Source organism: Thermobia domestica, chromosome 8 (genome assembly GCF_964235325.1).
Source record: "Thermobia domestica chromosome 8, izTheDome1.hap1.1, whole genome shotgun sequence".
NCBI lineage: Eukaryota > Metazoa > Arthropoda > Insecta > Zygentoma > Lepismatidae > Thermobia > Thermobia domestica.
The window spans coordinates 30,911,313-30,932,011 of NC_137461.1; the positions used below are offsets into that span (position 1 = coordinate 30,911,313).

The following is a 20,699-nucleotide window of genomic DNA, read 5'->3' on the forward strand; positions in this document are numbered from 1 at the left end:
CTCTTCTGTCAACATCCTATAAAATCCTTTCAAATATTCTGTTAGCAAGATTGACCCCATACGCAGATGAAATTATTGGAGATTATCAGTGCGGATTTAGACGAAATCGATCAACTATCGACCAAATATTTACCATTCGCCAAATACTCGAAAAGAAGTGGGAATACAATACCCCGGTACATCAACTATTTATTGATTTTAGAAAGGCTTACGACTCGGTTAGGAGAGAAACATTATACAACGTTCTTACAGAGCTTGGAATACCGAGAAAGCTAATTAGATTAATTAAGATATGTTTAAGTGAATCCCAAAGTAAAGTCAGGGTAGGAAAATTTTTGTCCGCGAGCTTCCACGTCGAAAATGGCCTGAAACAAGGAGATGCGTTGTCGCCATTATTATTTAACTTTGTGCTGGAATACGCCATAAGGAAAATCAAAGATAGCAACCGGGGCCTAGAGTTGAACGGCATTCACCAGGTTATGGCATATGCTGATGATGTAAATTTAATAGGGGATGATAGGAGAACAGTAGAAATAAATGCAGAGATATTATTAAACGCTTGCAGGGACATGGGTTTAGAAGTAAATGCAGAGAAAACTAAATACATGGAAGTGCGTCGGAACCGTAATACGGCAAATTGTGGAGGCGTTAAAATATTAAATAATACTTTTGATAAAGTGGATACTTTCAAATATTTAGGATCAATATTAACAGACGAAAATCATATTCACGAAGAAATTAAATGTCGACTAAAAGCAGGGAATTCGTGTTACTATTCGGTTCAAAATCTCTTGTCGTCGCGAGTTCTGTCGAGGAATTTGAAGCTTAAAATATATAAAACGATAATCATGCCTGTTGTTCTGTATGGTTGCGAAACATGGTCGCTTACTCTGAGGGAAGAACATAGACTGAAAGTATTTGAGAACAGGATCCTGAGAAGAATATTCGGACCCAAGAGGAACGAGAATGGGGAATGGCGGAAACTTCATAACGAGGAACTACATAGTTTATACAGTTTACCCAACATTGTTAGGGTCGTCAAGTCTAGGAGGCTTAGGTGGGCAGGTCATGTAGCTAGAATGGAAGTAAGTAGAAACGCTTTCAAAGTCTTGACTGGTAGACCCATAGGAAAACGACCATTAGGAAGACCTAGGCGCAGATGGGAGGATAATATTAAGATGGATCTCGCAGAGATAGGAATACAAAGTAGAAACTGGATCCAATTAGCTAAGGATAGAAGTCAGTGGAGAGCTTTTGTGAACGCGGCACTGAACCTCCGGGTTCCATAGGCCATAGAGTTAGTTAGTTAGTTAGTTATTAATACATTAAGGGGCTTATTGCGTACTGGTTTGCGTTATCATAGCGTAAAATTTACATTTTAGTTTTCGATAATTGACATAGCAGTTAGAATTGTTTGTTGTATTTTTTGCGTTGGGTTGCTATCCGCAAGTTTTTCGAAGATCGATACTGAAGGAGATCTCAGATAAGATATACAGAAGTAGTTTCTTTTTTTCATACTCTCAATCTAAAACTAGTTTTTTTTCTCTTTAAAAATCATCAATTGACTGTGAGCTACTGCTCCACTGTTTTCCATTAGTATGCTGATATGTGTTGTTGTGGGTGAAGTGGTTAAGTTTGTTTATGATTTGGGGAAGTTACACTTAAGATCGTCCTATAGCTATCCTTTTTTATTTGTTTCCTTAAAACAGTAATACAGTGTATGTGTGATTTGCGAGTATAGCATATGTAAGGAAACCGTACGTGTAAAGGAAATATGAAGTAGAACCACTCTTATACTTTTTCTTGCATTGTATGAAAAATATATTGCGTGAATTAGCATTTTTTTTTTAAATCAACCATTACAGTGTAGTCAGAACACTAAGACGTGATCGTTTAAATAAGGGCGGGATAGTTATTTTTTGCGGGGGGAACTTAAATTCACTTTACACTGATATATTCACACAACAAAAATTGCGAGTTTCAGGGGATTGGGCCCCTCCTAGTCACCCTCTAGCTACGAATCTAATTTCAGCCTACCCATTTCAAAACTTCACGCTACGTTACTGCATAAGAGATGTGTATTTCTGATGATATGGTCCACTGATAAATAAATCTGACTTGTGGTAGTATATTCCTTCCTGGTAAGACTTTCAGTACCTCTTTACGAAGTCAGTTTTTATTTTATCGACGGAATTTATATATTTAAATAACTGATATATATAGAAAAAACTGTCTTAATTAATTCTTAGAATGAAGTAAGTTAGTGGTTTTGGATAATTCATATACAACTGTTGAATAATAATATTGTTAGTGTTATTAATATAGCGGTTGCCGTTGAAATTAGCTACGTTCGTAGCAGTACTATGGCAACTACTGCAATGTTGCAGTTCTGTGTAGTGGTGGCAAGTTTCAGAACTAGAACAATTAAGTGCAAAAAGCACAAACCCTAAACAATACAAGACCTAAACGATAGAAAAACTAAAATTTTGGGGTTGTGCCCAAATTTTTAGGTTTTGTGCCGTTTAGGTCTTATGAAAGTTAGCTTCTGGTGAACATAGTATCTTTACTTTTCCCTTTTGTATTATGTCTATTACATGTTCTCTTCCCTGCTCTCTCCCCAGTTTTTACCTTCTAGGTCCGCCACTGAATTAGAGCTTGGTTGTGTCATTTCGAATGAAAAATAATGCTCCTTTTCTCTAATAATAATAATAATAATAATCTCATGGGTACAACCTATGCCCTAGTCTGTGAGCATCTCTGCATTTATTCATAAGGACGAAGTGCTTAAATGTTTTGTTTGAGTGGGCTGGTCGGTCGAAGTTCTAAGGGATTTCGTGCCAAGGAGTTTACTTTAGAACTCTGACATTTGACATACTGCACTTGAAAACAACACGCGAGGAGAAAAAAAAAGGAAGAAACTGAGCGTCATCCGTAATGTGGCAATGAAAAACCCAATCGATCAAAGCTGACGTAAGCACTCTCCTAAAGGAGAAATCCTTAATTACGTTGAGGGACAACAGAAAAGGCAGGGAAAAAAATCAATGTAATAAACACTTCACACATCCATTCACAAATTGTTAAAAATGAAATCAAATCTTTGAGTTGTATGTCCCACGATTATGCCAGTTAGGCTAAAGGAGACGGTAATGATGAGTAATGAATGAAATGGTGGAATGAAGAAAGTGGGAGGAAACGGGAGGACCCCGAGAAAACCCACGCACACGGTGTTTGTCCACCACGAAGTTTACTTGGCGGGGGCTGGGATCGAACTTGGGACCCCAAGCACCAGAGGGTTTTTTAAACTTCCTGACTTATTTTCTACTTTCACCACTTTTCAGGACTACTAGACTCGACAGGGACACGAACACAGAAACATCGAGGACAGTTAAAATGCCACCCTTGCTCTTCAGACGGATTCGAACCCCCAATGGGTTTCACCTCACGATTGTCAGCCTAACGCTTCAGACAGCTCGGCTGCACCCACCGACTACAACTGAGCCACCGCGGCCCCTTCATTCACAAATTGCGTAGAAATTATGTTGTTATTACACTATCATGACCAAAACTGTCTAATGTTCTTCGATTTTCAAGCAAGCACTTAAATGGAGAATTTTTTAAGTGATGTAAAAGAAAAAGTATATTACTAATTTAAAAAATGTTTTATGATTCCCAGATAAAAAAAAAAAATATGCCTGTTCCCCCATCCGTGAATTTCTGAGCCATACCTTGGTCGTAGTCTTGCAAAGCATGCTGTACGAAGGCAAAGAATACAGAAAAGTATAGAAGGAGCTGTGAAAAATTCCTGGAATTCTGTTCTAGCTCTTTATTACCACAATTATCGATGGAAGTACGCATTCACTTATTAAGTTAAGGTAAGTATTAAGTTAAGATAAGGATTAAGTATTAAGGTAAGTTAAGGTAAGTATTAAGTTATTATTAAGTTAAGGTAAGTATTAAGTATTAAGGTAAGTTAAGGTAAGTATTAAGTTAAGTATTAGGCCTAAGTTAAGTTAAGTATTAAGGTAAGTTAAGATAAGTATTAAGTTAAGTATTAAGATAAGGTAAGTATTAAGTATTAAGGTAAGTTAAGGTAAGTATTAAGTTAAGTATTAAGCTAAGGTAAGTATTAAGTATTAAGTTAAGTACGCATTCACTTAATCACCTTCAATGTTGGCACCTTCTGAACACACACACACTTGTTACCAGGGCCGGATTAAGGGGAGGGCTTTGGGGGCCTATAGCCCCGGGCATCCATGTAGACAGGGGCTCCACTCTTATCAAAATGTCAACTGGCTATCTAAAAAGAATCATGAAGATACAATCATCATCATAAAATAAAATATGACCAAAAATATGAAACATATTCCCGTAATCTTCCTACCGTACTTTCACACAAATGTATTAGGTGAAGCCAGCAGGAGCCACATATTTATTCTAGCAACGGGCCTCCTGGTTTCAACGCTCCTGAAAATCCTTTTTTGGTATCTTCCGAAGTTCAGGCGTTGTGTTAGTTTTGATCTCTTCTGCGTTGACGAAACGGAAAAGCTCCATTTTTAACTTGAAACGAGCCAAACATGGTGACTAAACTGTTTTTAACCATTTTCTTGACAATGTATCCTTTGGTATACATAATTTTTTTGAACATTTTTCGTTCTTTGACTACCTATTTTGGCAATGTATCATATGGGATACATTACGTCACAGCCTTGTCTAAATAAAACATGTAACATTTAGTGCACATGCATGTAAATTATCTATTATTTTATAATGGCACGGAAGTCGCATCGACTATTTTTTTCTGAGCAACACAAGTCTCCTTGCCAAGAAAAGGGTTAAGGCTGATCAAAGGCTCTGAAGCAGATTTTCCCCAATTTGTATTAAATACATGAACTTGATGTTTGCGCATCGTTCAGCTACATTACTCGTACACTGCATGTTATGACTTGTTATGACCTGTTCATACTTGTCAAATTCATAATTAGGCAACCTATGGACCGTACTGTACAAGATTTATTGTAATTGCATCACAACTGTCAAAACTAGAACAACATTCCGGGAACTTCTTGACTGCCCCTCGTGTTCCTCTGTTGGTTCGTTGATTTGGAGTTTAACGTCCCTTTCAGTACTGAGGTTACATGAGACATGAACCTACAGTTTAAGGTGGAATCTAACTCATTCCATATTGTCTCGAGCTCACTAAGGGCTATGCGGTTATCGCACGCGCATTTGGTGTAGGACACCCGGATTCGACTCTCAGCGGGAGCTCATGTGGTTCGGATTACACATTATGCTGTAGGTCCACGTCTGATACAGTCTCGCTACTGAAAGGGTCGCTAAGCACTAAATCAAATTAAAAAAACATACTGTCTCACCGGGAATATGATCCACGTGCCTGTACAGCACAGGCATATACGCTAGCCACTAGACCAGTGGGGAATGTTATACTTTCTTTGTTGCAATTTCATCATATAACAAAAGAGTGTTTCTCCTTTTTTGTATGGCTGTACGATCAATATATGCAATCTCACGATTACCGTAAATACGCGCGTAATTTTCGCCCTCGCATAATTTTCGCATCCCAATTTTGAAGGGCATTTTCTGTATATTTTATTTTCCTCGCGTAATTTGCGCACGCGAGGATTTGACAGTGATTTCTAAGGTAAGAAACTTCTTAATCAATTTTTTTAATGTTATTTTTCTACAAATTTAGAATTAGTTGTTTGTTGTCAATTCTTGCTACAAAGAAAATGTGTACCGGTATTTTCGTGTTATTTTGACTGGGGAAAAAATAGATGATCTTCACTGATGTGGCTAATTTTTTTTCCCCGCATAATTTACGCACCATTGTTTCAAAACAACCTTTTTCGTCTAAAAAGTGCGAAAATTACGCGAGTAAATACGGTATTTATGGATTTTAAAATCAGTGGATAGCCATTGAATGTCAGTGACGTGTCTCTGAACACTGGAAATTTCATAGGCTTAGCCAAAAATACATCATAATTGTGACCACCCACAGGATGGGACAATTGTCTTTCTTGGATTTTCGACAAGAAAAATCGAACATACGAAGGTGATTCAGAAAGTAATGCCTTCAAGCCCACTACTTGGCTAATAGTACTGCAAACATTCTGAACTTTATCATCAATGCACTGATGTTTAAGCTATGGCATGTCTCTTGTTCTACGTTCCTATCTTTTCTCGTTCCAGAGTAGTGGAGCAATCCATGGCATCCAGTGGTGACGTCCGGTTGAAACAGAGGGCTGTCATTGAATTTCTGACTATGAAATGTTTGAGCCCAGAACATTCATCGCCGGCGACGAGTCATGGATACACCATTACGACCCGAAACGAAACGTCAGTCAATGAAGTACTGCCACACGTCCTCTCCTCCACCAAAAAATTCAAAGTTATACCATTTACTGGCAAAGTGTTGTTGATATTCTACCTCATCCTGCCTATATTCCGGATCTTATGCCCTGTGACTTTCGGCTCCTTCTCAAACTTAAGGATCGCCTTAAGGGCCAACATTACAGTTGTGACGCGAAGGTAGAAGCAGCAGTTAGACAATAGTGTTACCAGCAGCTACCATAATTCTTCGTCGACGGCATGAAAAACGTTGTTTCACGTTGACGCAAGTGTATTGCTCGTAATGGGGACTATGTTGAAAAATGATGCCACCATTTGTAGCCGACATTACAAGCTTTCCACTGATACTTGTATCGGGTTATCTGTCAAACACAAATAAAAGTATCACCTTGGAGGCATTACTTTCTGAATCATCCTCGTACACAAAATGCCTACAACACTACAGAAAGCGGAAGCAGTTGAAATTTTCTAGTACTTCCGGTTTCAATATTGATTTCCATAGAGCAGAAATGGAAGAAATGAAAAATAATTGAATTGCTTTTTGATATGGATTCAACATTCGAGGAACAGGCTCTATCTTTGACCTTATTCCCGTATTGTAACCTGTAGTTAGAGATGTACTACTTCAAGTTTGTTGTTAAGTCTATCCTACTTTCGCACTATGAAACGGAATTCATTTGTTTAGTTGTCCAGGGGCAGATGTAGCGAGTAGTAACACAAAAGGACACTACATCTAATAATGATGACGTAAAGAATATCGTATGCCTAACTCATCTGAAGATTTTTGAAATGATTGAAAATTTAAGATGTCAACAAAATGTTACTAATGACGTTTCTCATGCAATAAATGAAATTGAAAATTTTGTTGACTGTGTAAAGGCAATAAAAGAAAAGAAAACAAATGAAGATCACGAACTTCTTTATTGTAAAGCACATAATTAAATTTGTTACTCATTTATGTACAGTAGTTGTAGTTATGTGTTAAGAGGTCAGTGTATGTGGTACTACTGTATGTTTAAGTGCATTTTTCATAGTATATATGGCTTAATTTATGTCCATGTAAATGTTCTTTGTTTCTTTGCAATGTTGTGTAACACATATATGCTGCTTTAAAAATAAAGTCGACTTCATATCACTTTCTTCCCATAGGTACTGTACAGTAGTTGTATCCGGTTGGTGTTATGTATTTTAAAAAATGAATATATATATATATATATATATATATATATATATATATATATATATATATATATATATATATATATATATAGGATAATTCGAACTTTCTTTGTAACTTGGACTTGGAGTCCCAATTAAAAAGATTTATTTATTTATTTGCCTGTTTTGCATACAAATGAGAGTATTCTCAAGTACTCATACAGTTGTCAAAATTACAAAATAATTATATATATATATATATATATATATATATATATATATATATATATATATATATATATATGAATAGAAAACTTACAAATAGAGCAATACATAAATAATCACGACTTTTATAAGCTTACACATTCATAACATAATTAACAAGAGACATTTACACATTGTCTTCAAATAACTCATTTACCAAATAGTAACACTTATCTACTAACAGTAAGAATTTGTGAAGTGCAGATTTAAACATAGAATGTGATTTATTTTGTTTTAGAAAGTCAGATATCTTATTGAAAATTTTTGTGCAGTTTAATATATACGCTTTTTGAAAAAAATAAAAAAAGAGAGAAATTTTGGGGGATAACAAGCAAATTATTAACGAATCGAGTATTATAATTATTGATGTTGCTGTTTTCAATAAATAACTGTTTATTACTTACAGTAAACACGATAATTTTATAAGTGCACACAAAGTAATTGTAATATTTTTTTTGTCCTGAAAAGACTGGATTGCAAGAAGACTTTGGTGATAATCAAAAAACAAACCTTAGTGCTTTCTTTTGTAAGCGAAACGTGCTAATACACTCAGTAGAATAACTCCTCAAAATAATACCGTAACTTATTAAATAGTGGGATTTTGCGTAGTACACTGAAACTAAAGCCTGTGTTGTGACATTACCTCTTAGTCTACGGAGGCCGAAACAAATATTACTTAATTTTTTGTTGAGTTGAGAAATATGTTTATTCCAAGTTAGTTTCGAACTAATGGTGACACCAAGAAATTTAGTTGAAATGGAGAAGTCGACTTTTCTGTTATTTACCATTAGCAAGGAAGTTTTATCATTGTTTAAAACTAATTTTTTGCTACTTAACCAGTTACTTAATCGTGAAAATGCAGTGTTTAGATTATGTTCAATATCATTTCGTGTGTTATCTATAATAATAATATTGGTGTCATCAGCAAATAAAACACATTTATTCGGCAACATTTCTTGTCTCAAATCATTAATGTATATAAGAAAGAGCAGTGGACCAAGCACTGATCCTTGAGATACACCAGTTAGTATTTTACCTCTATTAGAACTAAATTCCGGTAAAAAGGTACACACGCACACACACACACACACACACACACACACACACACACACACACACATATATATATATATATATATATATATATATATATATATATATATATATATATATATATATATATATATATATATATATATATATATATATATACAGCGGCGGATTCAGGATATGATCAAGGGAGGGGCTAAACCATAGTTTGCTGTTTTATCCAGTGTAAAGCAGGATTGAAGTCCATTTTATCCAGTGTAAACCTGAGCGTCAAGGGGGGGGGGCTATAGCCCCTATAGCCCTCCCCTTGGATCAGCCACTTTATATATATATATATATATATATATATATATATATATATATATATATAGGGGAAAGTCGTCTGGTATCGGACAGCGGGTGGTATCGGACAAAAGCAATTTTCGTTATTTCCTGCTTAAGACGGCACATGTCAAGCATACAGTGAATTGATCGAAATGAACTAGCCAAACCCACGCCATAGTGGATTTGTGCGATGAACGGTGTATCTCGTGCTTCAAAGTTTTTGAATTTTTGCGAGTAATCAGGTGCATGGAGATAGATTTGTGTGCCTGCAACTTGTCACAAAGTAAATGTATTGATATATTATTGCAATCATAGCATTTATTAGGGTGTGTATATTATAATTTAGGCGTATAGTTGCCTTCGTGTTGTTACAAGCAGGTAGATAGCCATTCATAAGTTGCAAGTCTTTCGGCTGGTATCGGACAAAAGGGAATCGGGTGGTATCGGACAAAACACTGGTAAGTAAACTTGACGTTTTTTTATTGTTTCTAGCTTTTTCAGAAAACCATGGGGAAAATACGTGGCAATTGCGATGAAGAAAGTATAAAGTTGGTCATGGACAAAGTTATTTCCAAAGAAGCACGTGCGGCTAGTGCTAGATATGGTATTCCTTAGAGTACATTAGGAGATCGTGTCGAAAACTGTCGGAAGGGAAAGAGGTAACAGCTAAGCCTCGCTGCTCGGATAACAAAGACACATTTAGTAGAACATGACCAAGAAGAAATACTATACAATCATGTAAAGGTTTAGTATAGTTAACTAGTCTAATGCCACTAAGAATACCATAATTTTTTAAAACTAGTTTACAAACTTGCTGAAAAACTAAACATTATAATCTGCGGGGAGTCTTTTGATGATTGGATACAGCGCAATATGTGTAGACTTGGTCCATGAACAACGTGAAAATTTTGAAGGCAGTCTGTTTTATCATTGTGATTTGTGTCAAAATAAAAAAATAATAACTCTTGATGAGACTAAGAATATTAAAATCTATTTTTTATTCTTATTTTAGGCTGTATTTCAAAGCATAATAAAACTCTATTTTTTGTGTAAGAACTCCTGTAAGTAAACCGGTAATATTTGCAATTTGTTCTGTTATTAAATTACCTCAAAAGACCAATTCTCTATAGTTTTATGTTTGTCCGATACCACCCTCCACTTTTTAAGAATGCTAATTTGTATTACCTTTGATTTTTTACAAAAATATATATTATTAGTTTTTATCTGTCAAATCACCTTTAACACGTTGTGTGTAAGATAGGTATACCAAGGTATCATTTTGTGCATTAAGTAATTTGATAAAGCTATTTTTCAGAATGACAAACTGAAAAAAGCTACGGTGTCCGATACCAGACGACCTTCCCCTATATATATATATATATATATATATATATATATATATGGTATATTAAGTGGGACCCACGAACTACAGAACACTATTCTGCAAGTCAAAATATTTATAGTTGTATATCTTTCAGGTTCTCGTCTGGAGATGCGAATTGCACTATGTCGCAACGTCGCAGATAAAGAACCAATTCATCAAATAGATGGAAGTTAAAAGTCGATAAACTACCGCGGTGGCTCAGTGGTAGAGCGTTCACCTCCGCTGCTTGGGGTTCCGGGTTCGATCCCAGCCCCCGTCAAGTGAACCTTGTGGTGCATAAACACCGTGTGCGTGGGTTTTCTCGGGGCTCTCCCGTTTCCTCCCACTTTCTTCATTCCACCATTTCATTAATTACTCATCATCACCGTCTTCTTTAACCTAACCGGCATAAACGTGAGACGTAAAACTCAAAGATTTCATTTCCAATTGTAGGGAAAAGCATGTCATGATAGTGGGGCAAAGTCAATCAGCGAAAACTTATGTATTAAAGGCCAGAGTTGAATACAAATATGCAAAATTTAAGTAGAGCCACCTAAACCAACTGCTTCACATGCAAGAATACTGAAGTGCTTAACATTTTGTGAGTGTTCGTCTAATACAATTAAATATGGAATTGGATCTACACTAGGCTTACATATACTTTAGGCCTATACATATTTAAAGAGCTCAAGTCCATATAGGTCTACTTTCTTACAAATAGACAATGTTCTTTGTGTCTAGTTTCTTTTAATCTAAAGTATCTAAAGTAACCTTAATGACAACAATCTTCATAATAGCAAACAAACTGAAGAAAACAAATTATTACTTAGAATATCACATCACATGCTTGATTTGCACAGATCACAAACGTAAATGTCTTCTCCCTCATAATCATCGCAATTTTCGTGAAACCATGAGAGACAAATAGAGCATTGGATCCAGTATTCGGTAGGTGCTTATGAATAATATTCATGAAGAAACTTGCACTGGTAACTACTGTCTTCTTCTGAAGATTTTGAAAGTGATTTTTTCTTTGTAATTGCAGATGTACTTGGTATATTTATAACAACAGAAAAATTATTTCTTTTTGCAGAAATATCTTGATCGGTACATTTCCTTCTTTTTTCTGGTAGTTCCTTCAAGAAAAGTGCACTAGTACCGTCTTCGATAGACATGGTGGATTTACTGTACTTCTCCGCACTCTTGTAGAGATTTCTTGAGAGTGAATCGCTATTCGCTTTGCTCCTTCTAAAATTATTCTCTTTGCCCCACACTGCCACACGAAACAAAAGAATATCTACAGCATATGAACTGCGTAGTTACGATTACTTCCAAATACGATAATAAAATTAAGACCTCACAGTATTCATGCATGCTATGTTCGCAAACATTCTACATAATAGTAGGAAAAGATTCTGAAACTTTATCTTGTGATTTTTTTTTTTTTTTTTTTTTTGCAAAATGCGTATGATCTTTTCTTCTTCTCTCTTGTGGAAACAACAACACGTAGACATTATACATTAACATCCTTCACTTCTTTCACTAGTGGTGTCATTATCTTGGTCAATCATTTCTTGCCATATAGCCTATATTCAATTGACTGTAAGCTAGTCTACGCTATTCGCATTGCCTCATATACTCACTTTGCCTCCCCTTCTCCTACGCATATACGGTCTTGTTAGCGTTACTGAAGTAAACCACCAGAAAAAAAATCCAACTGTAGAGTGGTTTTATGGGGAACTGAAAAATCTTTTCCATGTTATTTATATAGGACATCTTCTACACCCCAAAATGTTTAGACACTTCGGACAGGATTAGAATGATGAAATTTGGCATGATTGTAGCCTTCCAGGACCTACCCACAAGAAAAATGCCAAAGTGAATATTTTTAATTTTTAAAGGGTCTAAAGGGGGATGAACAAATTGCCATGTTATTTAAATGGTCGTTTTCTTGGGATACAAAATATTTTTTTTTAGATAGTTGAAATAGGAAATAAATTTGAAATTTCGCACAATTGTGGGTAAGAGCTGTGAGACCACAGGCCGAGTAAACGTGGGGATCTGGGGGACGGAATCCTCAGCTAGCCAAAGGCTAGTTTATACTATATAACGCAACATTGTGAACATATTAACTTCCGTAACTGGGATTGGATTTCAATGATACTTTGCTGATACATTAAATGACTTAATACCGCAGTTCAGTTCGACGATGGGTGCTGTGGGTGCAAGGGGGAGTTAGCCCTTCTCCCATATAGACGTGCCAATGACCATGCAGCTAAAAAGACAGAATAAACACCACTCACTAGCTTTTGCACAACTGAACACAAACAAAAACGGTTCTAATTCCTGAACCATGTGTACTTTTTGAGATCTAGCATGAAACATATCCAAACATTTAAAATTTTCCGGGCTACGACCATCGTCACGCACGTGTTTTCTTCGCGTTTTTACTATGTCCTCACTTCTTTCTTCATGTAATATCAGTCATGATTTTTTTTTTTTTTTTTTTTGCAATAGTTATTCACATACAGAATTTTGTGAATACAGAAATTTGTGCTCACCCTGTATACTTGATGTTAATGGGAATAGTTTACTTTATAATTTGGATTTTGCTCACGATAATGAGACGGTTGATTAGTTATGTCGTAAATACTGTGATTACGTATAAAAAAAAATGGCTTCAAAACTAAATGAAGAACATTTTTTTGTTCATAATGTATACAGTTAACTCTTTAGAGACGGGCGTGGTATATAACCTCACAGTCGATCCCTTCGTTAACGATGGATATGGTATATAAACACATCTGGACGGAGAGGACAAGTATGGTTGAAAAGCCTCTCATTTGTATTTAATTTGTCAAATAAGTCGTTCTATATCCAATAATAGGTTTATATGACATTTAGGGCGTTTATTTTCTGTCTCTGAAAGAAGACAGTTAAACGTCTTTAAAGACTTTAGAGACGAGTGTGGCATATAAACACACATCCTACGTTTCAGGACGGGTGTGGTATATAAGCCTCATTTTGTGCTTAATATGTCAAATAAGTCATTTTGTTTGTTGCAATATAATGAAAATTCAGCTTGAAATGTATTTATTCATATATGTATTTATTTGTCTCTGAAGGATAAATTTCTCTCTGATGTTTTTTTTCCCTTTCTTTGTATCCCACTCAGAGATAGAAATAAAACCATTAGTACGAGATCAAATGTCACGTTTCCATTCATCTGGCTCATATTATTTTATACAAAGTATAATTTAGATAATAACTCAATTACAGTGACGCAATATTGTTCCTGGAGTTCATAAAACTTGAGTAATCCTGTTTTATTAATTAATGAATTTACTAGCCAAATGTATTAGTTATAGCTTGCAGCAAAGAACTACATTTCCATAAATTCAAATAATTATCAGATAATAATAATAATAATAATAATAATAATAATAATAATAATAATAATAATAATAATAATAATAATAATAATAATAATAATAATAATAAAAAGGGAACTCAGCCAAACATCAAAACCATTCAATATCTACATTATTATAAAATTAGTTTTTACTATGAGCATTTGGTTAAATTCCATTTATAGTTAATAGAATATAATCGTATTATCCACATTATTATGTGCTTCATTAAAAAAAGTAACTACGATGAATAACTGATGGCAGATTAACATAAATAATTAAAATGTTATTGAAATGTGAAAGTTCATTGTGATACAGGCCTGTAGCCAGCACAAAAATGTAGAGGGGAGCGGCTGAGGTTAAGGGACCTGATCCAACCATATTATAGTTCATTTGCAAGCCTACCATAAACATTTTTGGGGGCCAGCAAAAATTTAGGGGGAAAGCCCCCAAGATCTCCCTGGATACGGGCTGTTGTGATAATTAGTATGAAACAATGATTCATATTATTATTAATTATATAAATATTACATTTTTCATGAGAGTACTTTTATCAATCTATTTTTTTATTCGAGATACTTTTCAAATGCTCCAACTGAAAAGAATGGTTGGATAATTACCTACGTGGAAAATGAAATAAACGAAATAAAATATCTGTTATTAATTGTAGCGCAGCATGACAGTTTTTGAATAAGTGGACTGAAAAAGAATTCTTATTTTGTACATTTGTATAATAATAATAATAATAATAATAATAGTTTGTCTTTTATACATACATATATATATATATATATATATATATATATATATATATATATATATATATATATATATATATATATATATATATATATATATATAGTTGATTTCCAAGAGACTAGTCGAGACAGGATTTTCCTGACAAAATTCGAGTCGAGATACGGCTCTTCTAGTAAAGAAATATACATTTTTCGAGTCGAGACATCACTTTTACGGCACATTTTCGAGACGAGACAGCCACAAATCTGTCTCGTGCGCATCCCTACTTATGATTACATATACTGCATGTTTCTTTTTTATTTTATATTCAATTATCAATTTATTACCATTATTTTATATATAAACTTATGATTATCATGTATTTTACTGTACTTTCTATTATTCTTGGCTCACTTGTGAGTGTCAAGCTGTTGTTGCCATTAAATTCTTATAGATTTAAAGTGTAATAATAATAATAATAATAATAATAATAATAATAATAATAATAATAATAATAATAATAATAATAATAATAATAATAATGCGTAACGAAAAAATAGCAAGAAGTGTAACAAAAGTGAATGCTGCACTGACTGCTTGATGTTTGTAAAACTAAGTGCAAAACCAGTAGATACTGTGATAATTCCAGTGTATACGCCTACAACTGACCGTGATGACAATGAAGTAGAAGCAATATATGATTAGATTAGTGACATATTGCATCAGGAGGAAAGAGGTAAAGGTCAACCTCATAGTATGGGAGATGTCAACAACGTAGTGGGAGAAGGAGTTGTAGATGAGGTGGTAGGATCATTTAGACTAGATAAAAGAAACGCAAGGGACCAAATGCTTATGCACTTCTGTAGGAAATATGATATAGTGGTGACGAACACTTGGCTTAAGAAAAGACAAACTAAGCTGTACCCTTGGAAAACATCAGGAGAGAAGAAACGCTACTAAATCGATTACATTCTTGTGAAGCAACGTTTCAGGAATAGTGTACGAGACATGAAGACATTACGGTTGGACACATTGATTCAGACCATAATTTCCTAATGGAGGAAGTGCAAACCTAGTTAAAGCCAGTCAAGAAAAATGAGAGAATGAATGGAGCTATTAAGAAATATGGACAGTGATGAGAAAGAAGAGATTGAAGAAAAATTTTGCGGAATGGGCGATATTATAGGCAATGTAGCTACGTAGAAAATAGTTGCGGAGAAGTTAAACAGATTCTACTAGTAACATTCCACAATAACATTGGCAAGGCGGGAAAAGCATAGATAAAATCGTAGGTAACTGAAGCGATGCTTAAGAAGATAGAGGAACGCAGAAGGGCGAAAACCACGGACAATAAACAACACAAAACGTTGAATAATGAGCTGAGAAGAAAGACGGACAAAGCCAAGAAAAGTACATGGAACAGATATGTGAAGAAATAATGGAACTTCAACGTCGCGGCAGATGTAATCCGATGTATCAGAAAGCTCAAGAATAAGAAGGGAAAGCTAACAAAGTATTCACATGTTTGAAATCGAAGATCAAGAAAGTCATGTCACTTACCATCAAATAATCCTTAGAATTTAGGAGAAATACATTAAAGATCTATGTGATCAAAAGAACCTCTCCAAAGGTATTGCGATCGAAGCCGGGAAAGTTGTGAAGTGAAGAAAAAGGATACAATATATGAAAAGTAAAATAGTACAAACCATCTAAGACATGCGACGGAAGAGAACAGATGGAAACGACAGCAAATCACCGGATTTGCCCAAAGGATTAAAAGACAATGCAATAAAAATACTGACTTAACTTATTAAAAGATCTATCTCAATGGAGAATGACCAAAGGGTTTTCTTGATGTTACAACGATTGCATTGCCTTAGAAAAAGTAAGTAAAAAAAATTGCAGCGATCACAGAACCATTAGCCTTATTTCCCACATTGCAAAGATTATTGCGCGCATACAGAAGAGGCGACTGGAAAGTAGGTAGAAGAGATGTTGAAGGAAGATCAATTTGGATTCCAGAAAAGAAAAGGCCCCAGAGATGTTATTGGGTTGATGAGAATTATATCAGAGAGAGTTCCTGACGTAAAGGAAGAGGTGTGTTGTCAAAATATTGGAGTTAAAAGAGGAATTTTAAAAAATGAAATGAAATCTTTGTTTTATGTCCCACGCTTATGCCGGTTAGGCTAAAGGAGACGGTAATGATGAGAGATGAGTGAAATATTGGAATGAAAAAAGTGGGAGGAAATGGGAGAACCCCCGAGATAGCCCATGAGCACGGTGTTTGTGTACCACAAAGTTCACACGGCGCTAGTTGGGATCGAACCAGGGACCCAAAGCACCGGAGGTGAACGCTCTACCAACGAGCCACCGCGTATCCGTGAAGATCCAGAAAAATGGATGAAACATTTTCAAGTGCAAATCTAAAATTGAAAAAGAAAGAAAAAGGAAAGAAAATTTCAATAGTCCCAGGACCTGCCAAAAGACAAAATACTTACTACTACTACTACTACTACTACTACTACTACTACTACTACTACTACTACTACTACTACTACTACTACTACTACTACTACTAATAATAATAATAATAATAATAATAATAATACGTAGGAAAAACCAAACTTCATGTACAAATATGTAGACCTAGTTTTTCTGCCTTCTCTCCCTAGGATAGGCGCCAGGAGCAGAGGGGGCGATCGCTCCCCAAGAAGAGGAAACTTTCTTATTTTATACGTAAATAAAACCCATCCTAGAGTTTGGAGCTCTTGAAAGTAGCAATATGACAACCCACCGCCCCCCTAGGGTTGCCAACTGGCCGGTTTTTCACCGGCCTGGCTGGAAATATTGCTGTTATTATTATTAAAGCCGGTGACCGGTACAAACTTCTTACCAGTTCCTTTATGACCGTTTTTTTTTTTTAAATTTGTACCTAGTTCCAAGCAACTTAATCCAGTTTGAAGTATAGATTTAAAAAGTAACTTTCATTTTCTAAATTCTAAACTATCACTTTTCACCATCTATCAACGATTAATATGCTTTGATCATATGTTTAAATAATTTTAAAGACATGACAGGGACTGTATCAGGGAAAATTTGAAATTTACTTGTAAGGAATTTTATACATTTATTGAGAGTGAAAAAGGACTTCTTAAAGTAATTTCGTGTAGTTGAAGTACAGGGTGCGGCACGTAAAACCGGCCCGTCGTAATATTCTGGTATATTGTGTTTTTGGCAACACATAAATAATTTACCTTCCTACCAAGAGATGGCGTGTCGAGGTCGGGTCGACTTACGTGACCTGCAGCAATCACGTGCAGCCGCAGCCAGTGAAACTTATCGAAACCAGTTGAGAAAAAGGCCTCGTTGTGTTAAGCCGGGTGAGTGTCAGTGTGTGATAATGCCGTATTCGATATCCGAGCGTGTTGCCATTGTTGAAGGGTTCATTCTCACTGGATCTTTTGTGAAAACAAATAATTTGTTTCGGGAGAAATTTCCAGGACGTTCTGTGGCTGCAAAAAGCACCATTCAGGAATTGATTGAAAAATGGCGGCGTACAGGATCGGTTCAAAATGCTCCCAGGAACAGACGACCATCTGTCTGCACACCTGAATTAAAGATGCAGGTGGAGGAGATAATGACAAGAAGTCCTCGAAAGTCAACCAGGAGATTGAGTCAACAGGTTCATGCTAGTGAGAGAAGTTGCAGACGTGTTTTAAGGGGACTGAAGTTAAAACCGTACCGGATAACTGTTGTGCAAGAACTGAAGGAGCCTGACCTGCAGAAGAGGGTGGATCCACCTGTCTGGATACGTAAATCCCCAAAACAACCGGTATTGGTCAACAGAAAATCCACATGCAATCCACGAGGTACCCTTGCATGATGAGAAGATTGGTGTTTGGTGTGCCATTTCCGCCACACGCGTTATTGGGCCCATATTCTTTGAGACGACAGTGAACAGTGCCGTGTATATGGGAATCCTGGAGGAGTTTTATACACACTTGACCGAAGAGGAGCGTCAGTTATGTTACTTTCAGCAGGACGGTGCAACATGCCACACATCAGCTGCATCATTGTCCCTTGTGCATGAGATGTTTACACCAGAGAGGACAATCAGCAAAGGATTGTGGCCTCCTCGGTCACCAGACTTGTCCACGTGTGACTTTTACTTATGGGGACTGTTAAAGCGAAGAGTATACGAAACAAATCCCCACACAATTGAAGAACTCAAGACCAGGGTCCAGGATGTCACCAATAGTATTACAACACAAGAACTGACAAGAGTATACAGTATATGAATCTCCTCAATCGTGCTCACATGTGTGTTGAAGTGGGCGGAGGACACTTTCAGCACCTGCTGTGAAGGTGAGTAGTCATATTCAGTTCATATTCATTTCATTTATGTGTTGTAGTTAATCATATTCAATACATTACATTTCATTTAATGTGTTCACTTTACGGGCCGGTTTTACGAGCCGCACCCTGTATAAGTTTAAAGAATAAATTTCATTTTCCAAATCCAAAATTGTTACGTAAAGATTAATATACTTTTGTTCATTTGTTTCAATAATTTTAAAGAAGTGTTGTTACTGGTAAATGCAATAAAATGATCAATGCCGATTTCAGTTTCTCATTTATAGTACAATGTATCAATTAAGCTTATTAGTGAATGTATTAAGGGTATTCAGAATGCAGGTGCTAATGCACTTTTGTTCACGATAGTACATTTCCTTCCCAGGGGTCCGAACAGAAATACTTCACATTTAGATCTATACCGGGGTATTTTTGAGGGGTGCCGTTTTTATTTATTTTCCAGAGTTGGCAACCCTACCCCTCAGAAGTCCGTCTTGGATCCACCCCTTATAGATGCTCATTTATTTGCATATGCAATGCTCCAATATTTCATTTATTGCTGTAGCAACCAAGGGCGCCCATGTTGTGGTTTCCAAGGGGGGGGGGCAAGTATAAGAGAAATTTCAAATGTAGTCTCAAATTTTGCGGTAATTATTCTAAAATATCTATTGGGTTTTCGATCTTCCGAAGCACAATTTCCTCTAAAGGGGGGACGAGCGCCCCACCTAGCCCCCCTGATGGGCGACCTTGGTAGCAACTTATTTTACGCGTGTTCCAAAACTTTCCGAATAAATTTCTAACTACATATAAGAAGAAATAGCAGTGATCACGAAATCCGATATCAAGAACGTATTCTTTGAGTAAAAAGAATATAAGTTTAGGTACTGACTTTAATTTCGAATTAATTATAAATTGAAAATATTTTGCAGGAAGTCTCCCTTTAAAAAATGTAATTTCATTGTTTATAATACAGCTGATATAAAATATTGATTGTGCAAGGAAACGCATTTCCAATGTCAATTTGATGTGCTTTCTGTTAGTGTTTTATTTTCCAAAATAGGTAGTGACAAAAACAATGGCGTCACATTTAGCGGGTGGAAAGATAAACGTTGCCCAAGTCCGAGAGCTAGCAAAGAAAGATTTATTGCTACTTCTTGAAAAATGTGACGGAACGAAGGTATGTAGCAATGAAAACAATGAGTAAATAAATATTTGTTTCTAATATTCTTTTAGTATTTTTGTTTTTGTATAAACTGAAGTGCAAGGCATAATTCATTGTTAAATCAACGAACAAATAAGAGATACTGATAGCTGTTGATACAAATTTATGACAATGTGCCTTTGTATTTATGGCCTTTGTGCCACGGAGTAGGTCTAGTATTTTCACGCTTAGAAGCGCGAAATTTTTATCAATAAGAAATTCATTGTCATTGCGTTAGAAAGTTATCGTAAGAATTACTTGGTTCACATCAGCTTTAAGAGGACTTCGCGGTTATGCGTGTAAGTACTACGTCCGGAAATATGCTATGAAAACTATTACAGTGTAAAAAGACACAAACTGACCTTTGAAGCGCAGCGAGAGGGTGCATCCGTACAGAGCAGACGCATCAGCGATGGTGGGTAAACGAGAATGTTGCTAAGAACTCTTTGTGATGTATCTTGACTATCGACAA

At 35.7% G+C, this 20,699-nt stretch overlaps 1 protein-coding gene across 1 annotated transcript in view; it reads left to right on the forward strand.

Moving 5' to 3' along the window:
* Window positions 1-19,703: 19,703 nt before the first annotated feature.
* Window positions 19,704-20,699, forward strand: part of car (vacuolar protein sorting-associated protein 33A) — a 55,217-nt gene continuing 54,221 nt past the window's right edge. The window contains exon 1 of the mRNA XM_081768322.1: window positions 19,704-20,203. Coding sequence (XP_081624448.1) covers window positions 20,102-20,203 — 102 coding nt within the window. The 5' untranslated portion in view covers window positions 19,704-20,101. The remainder of the gene's footprint in view (window positions 20,204-20,699) is intronic.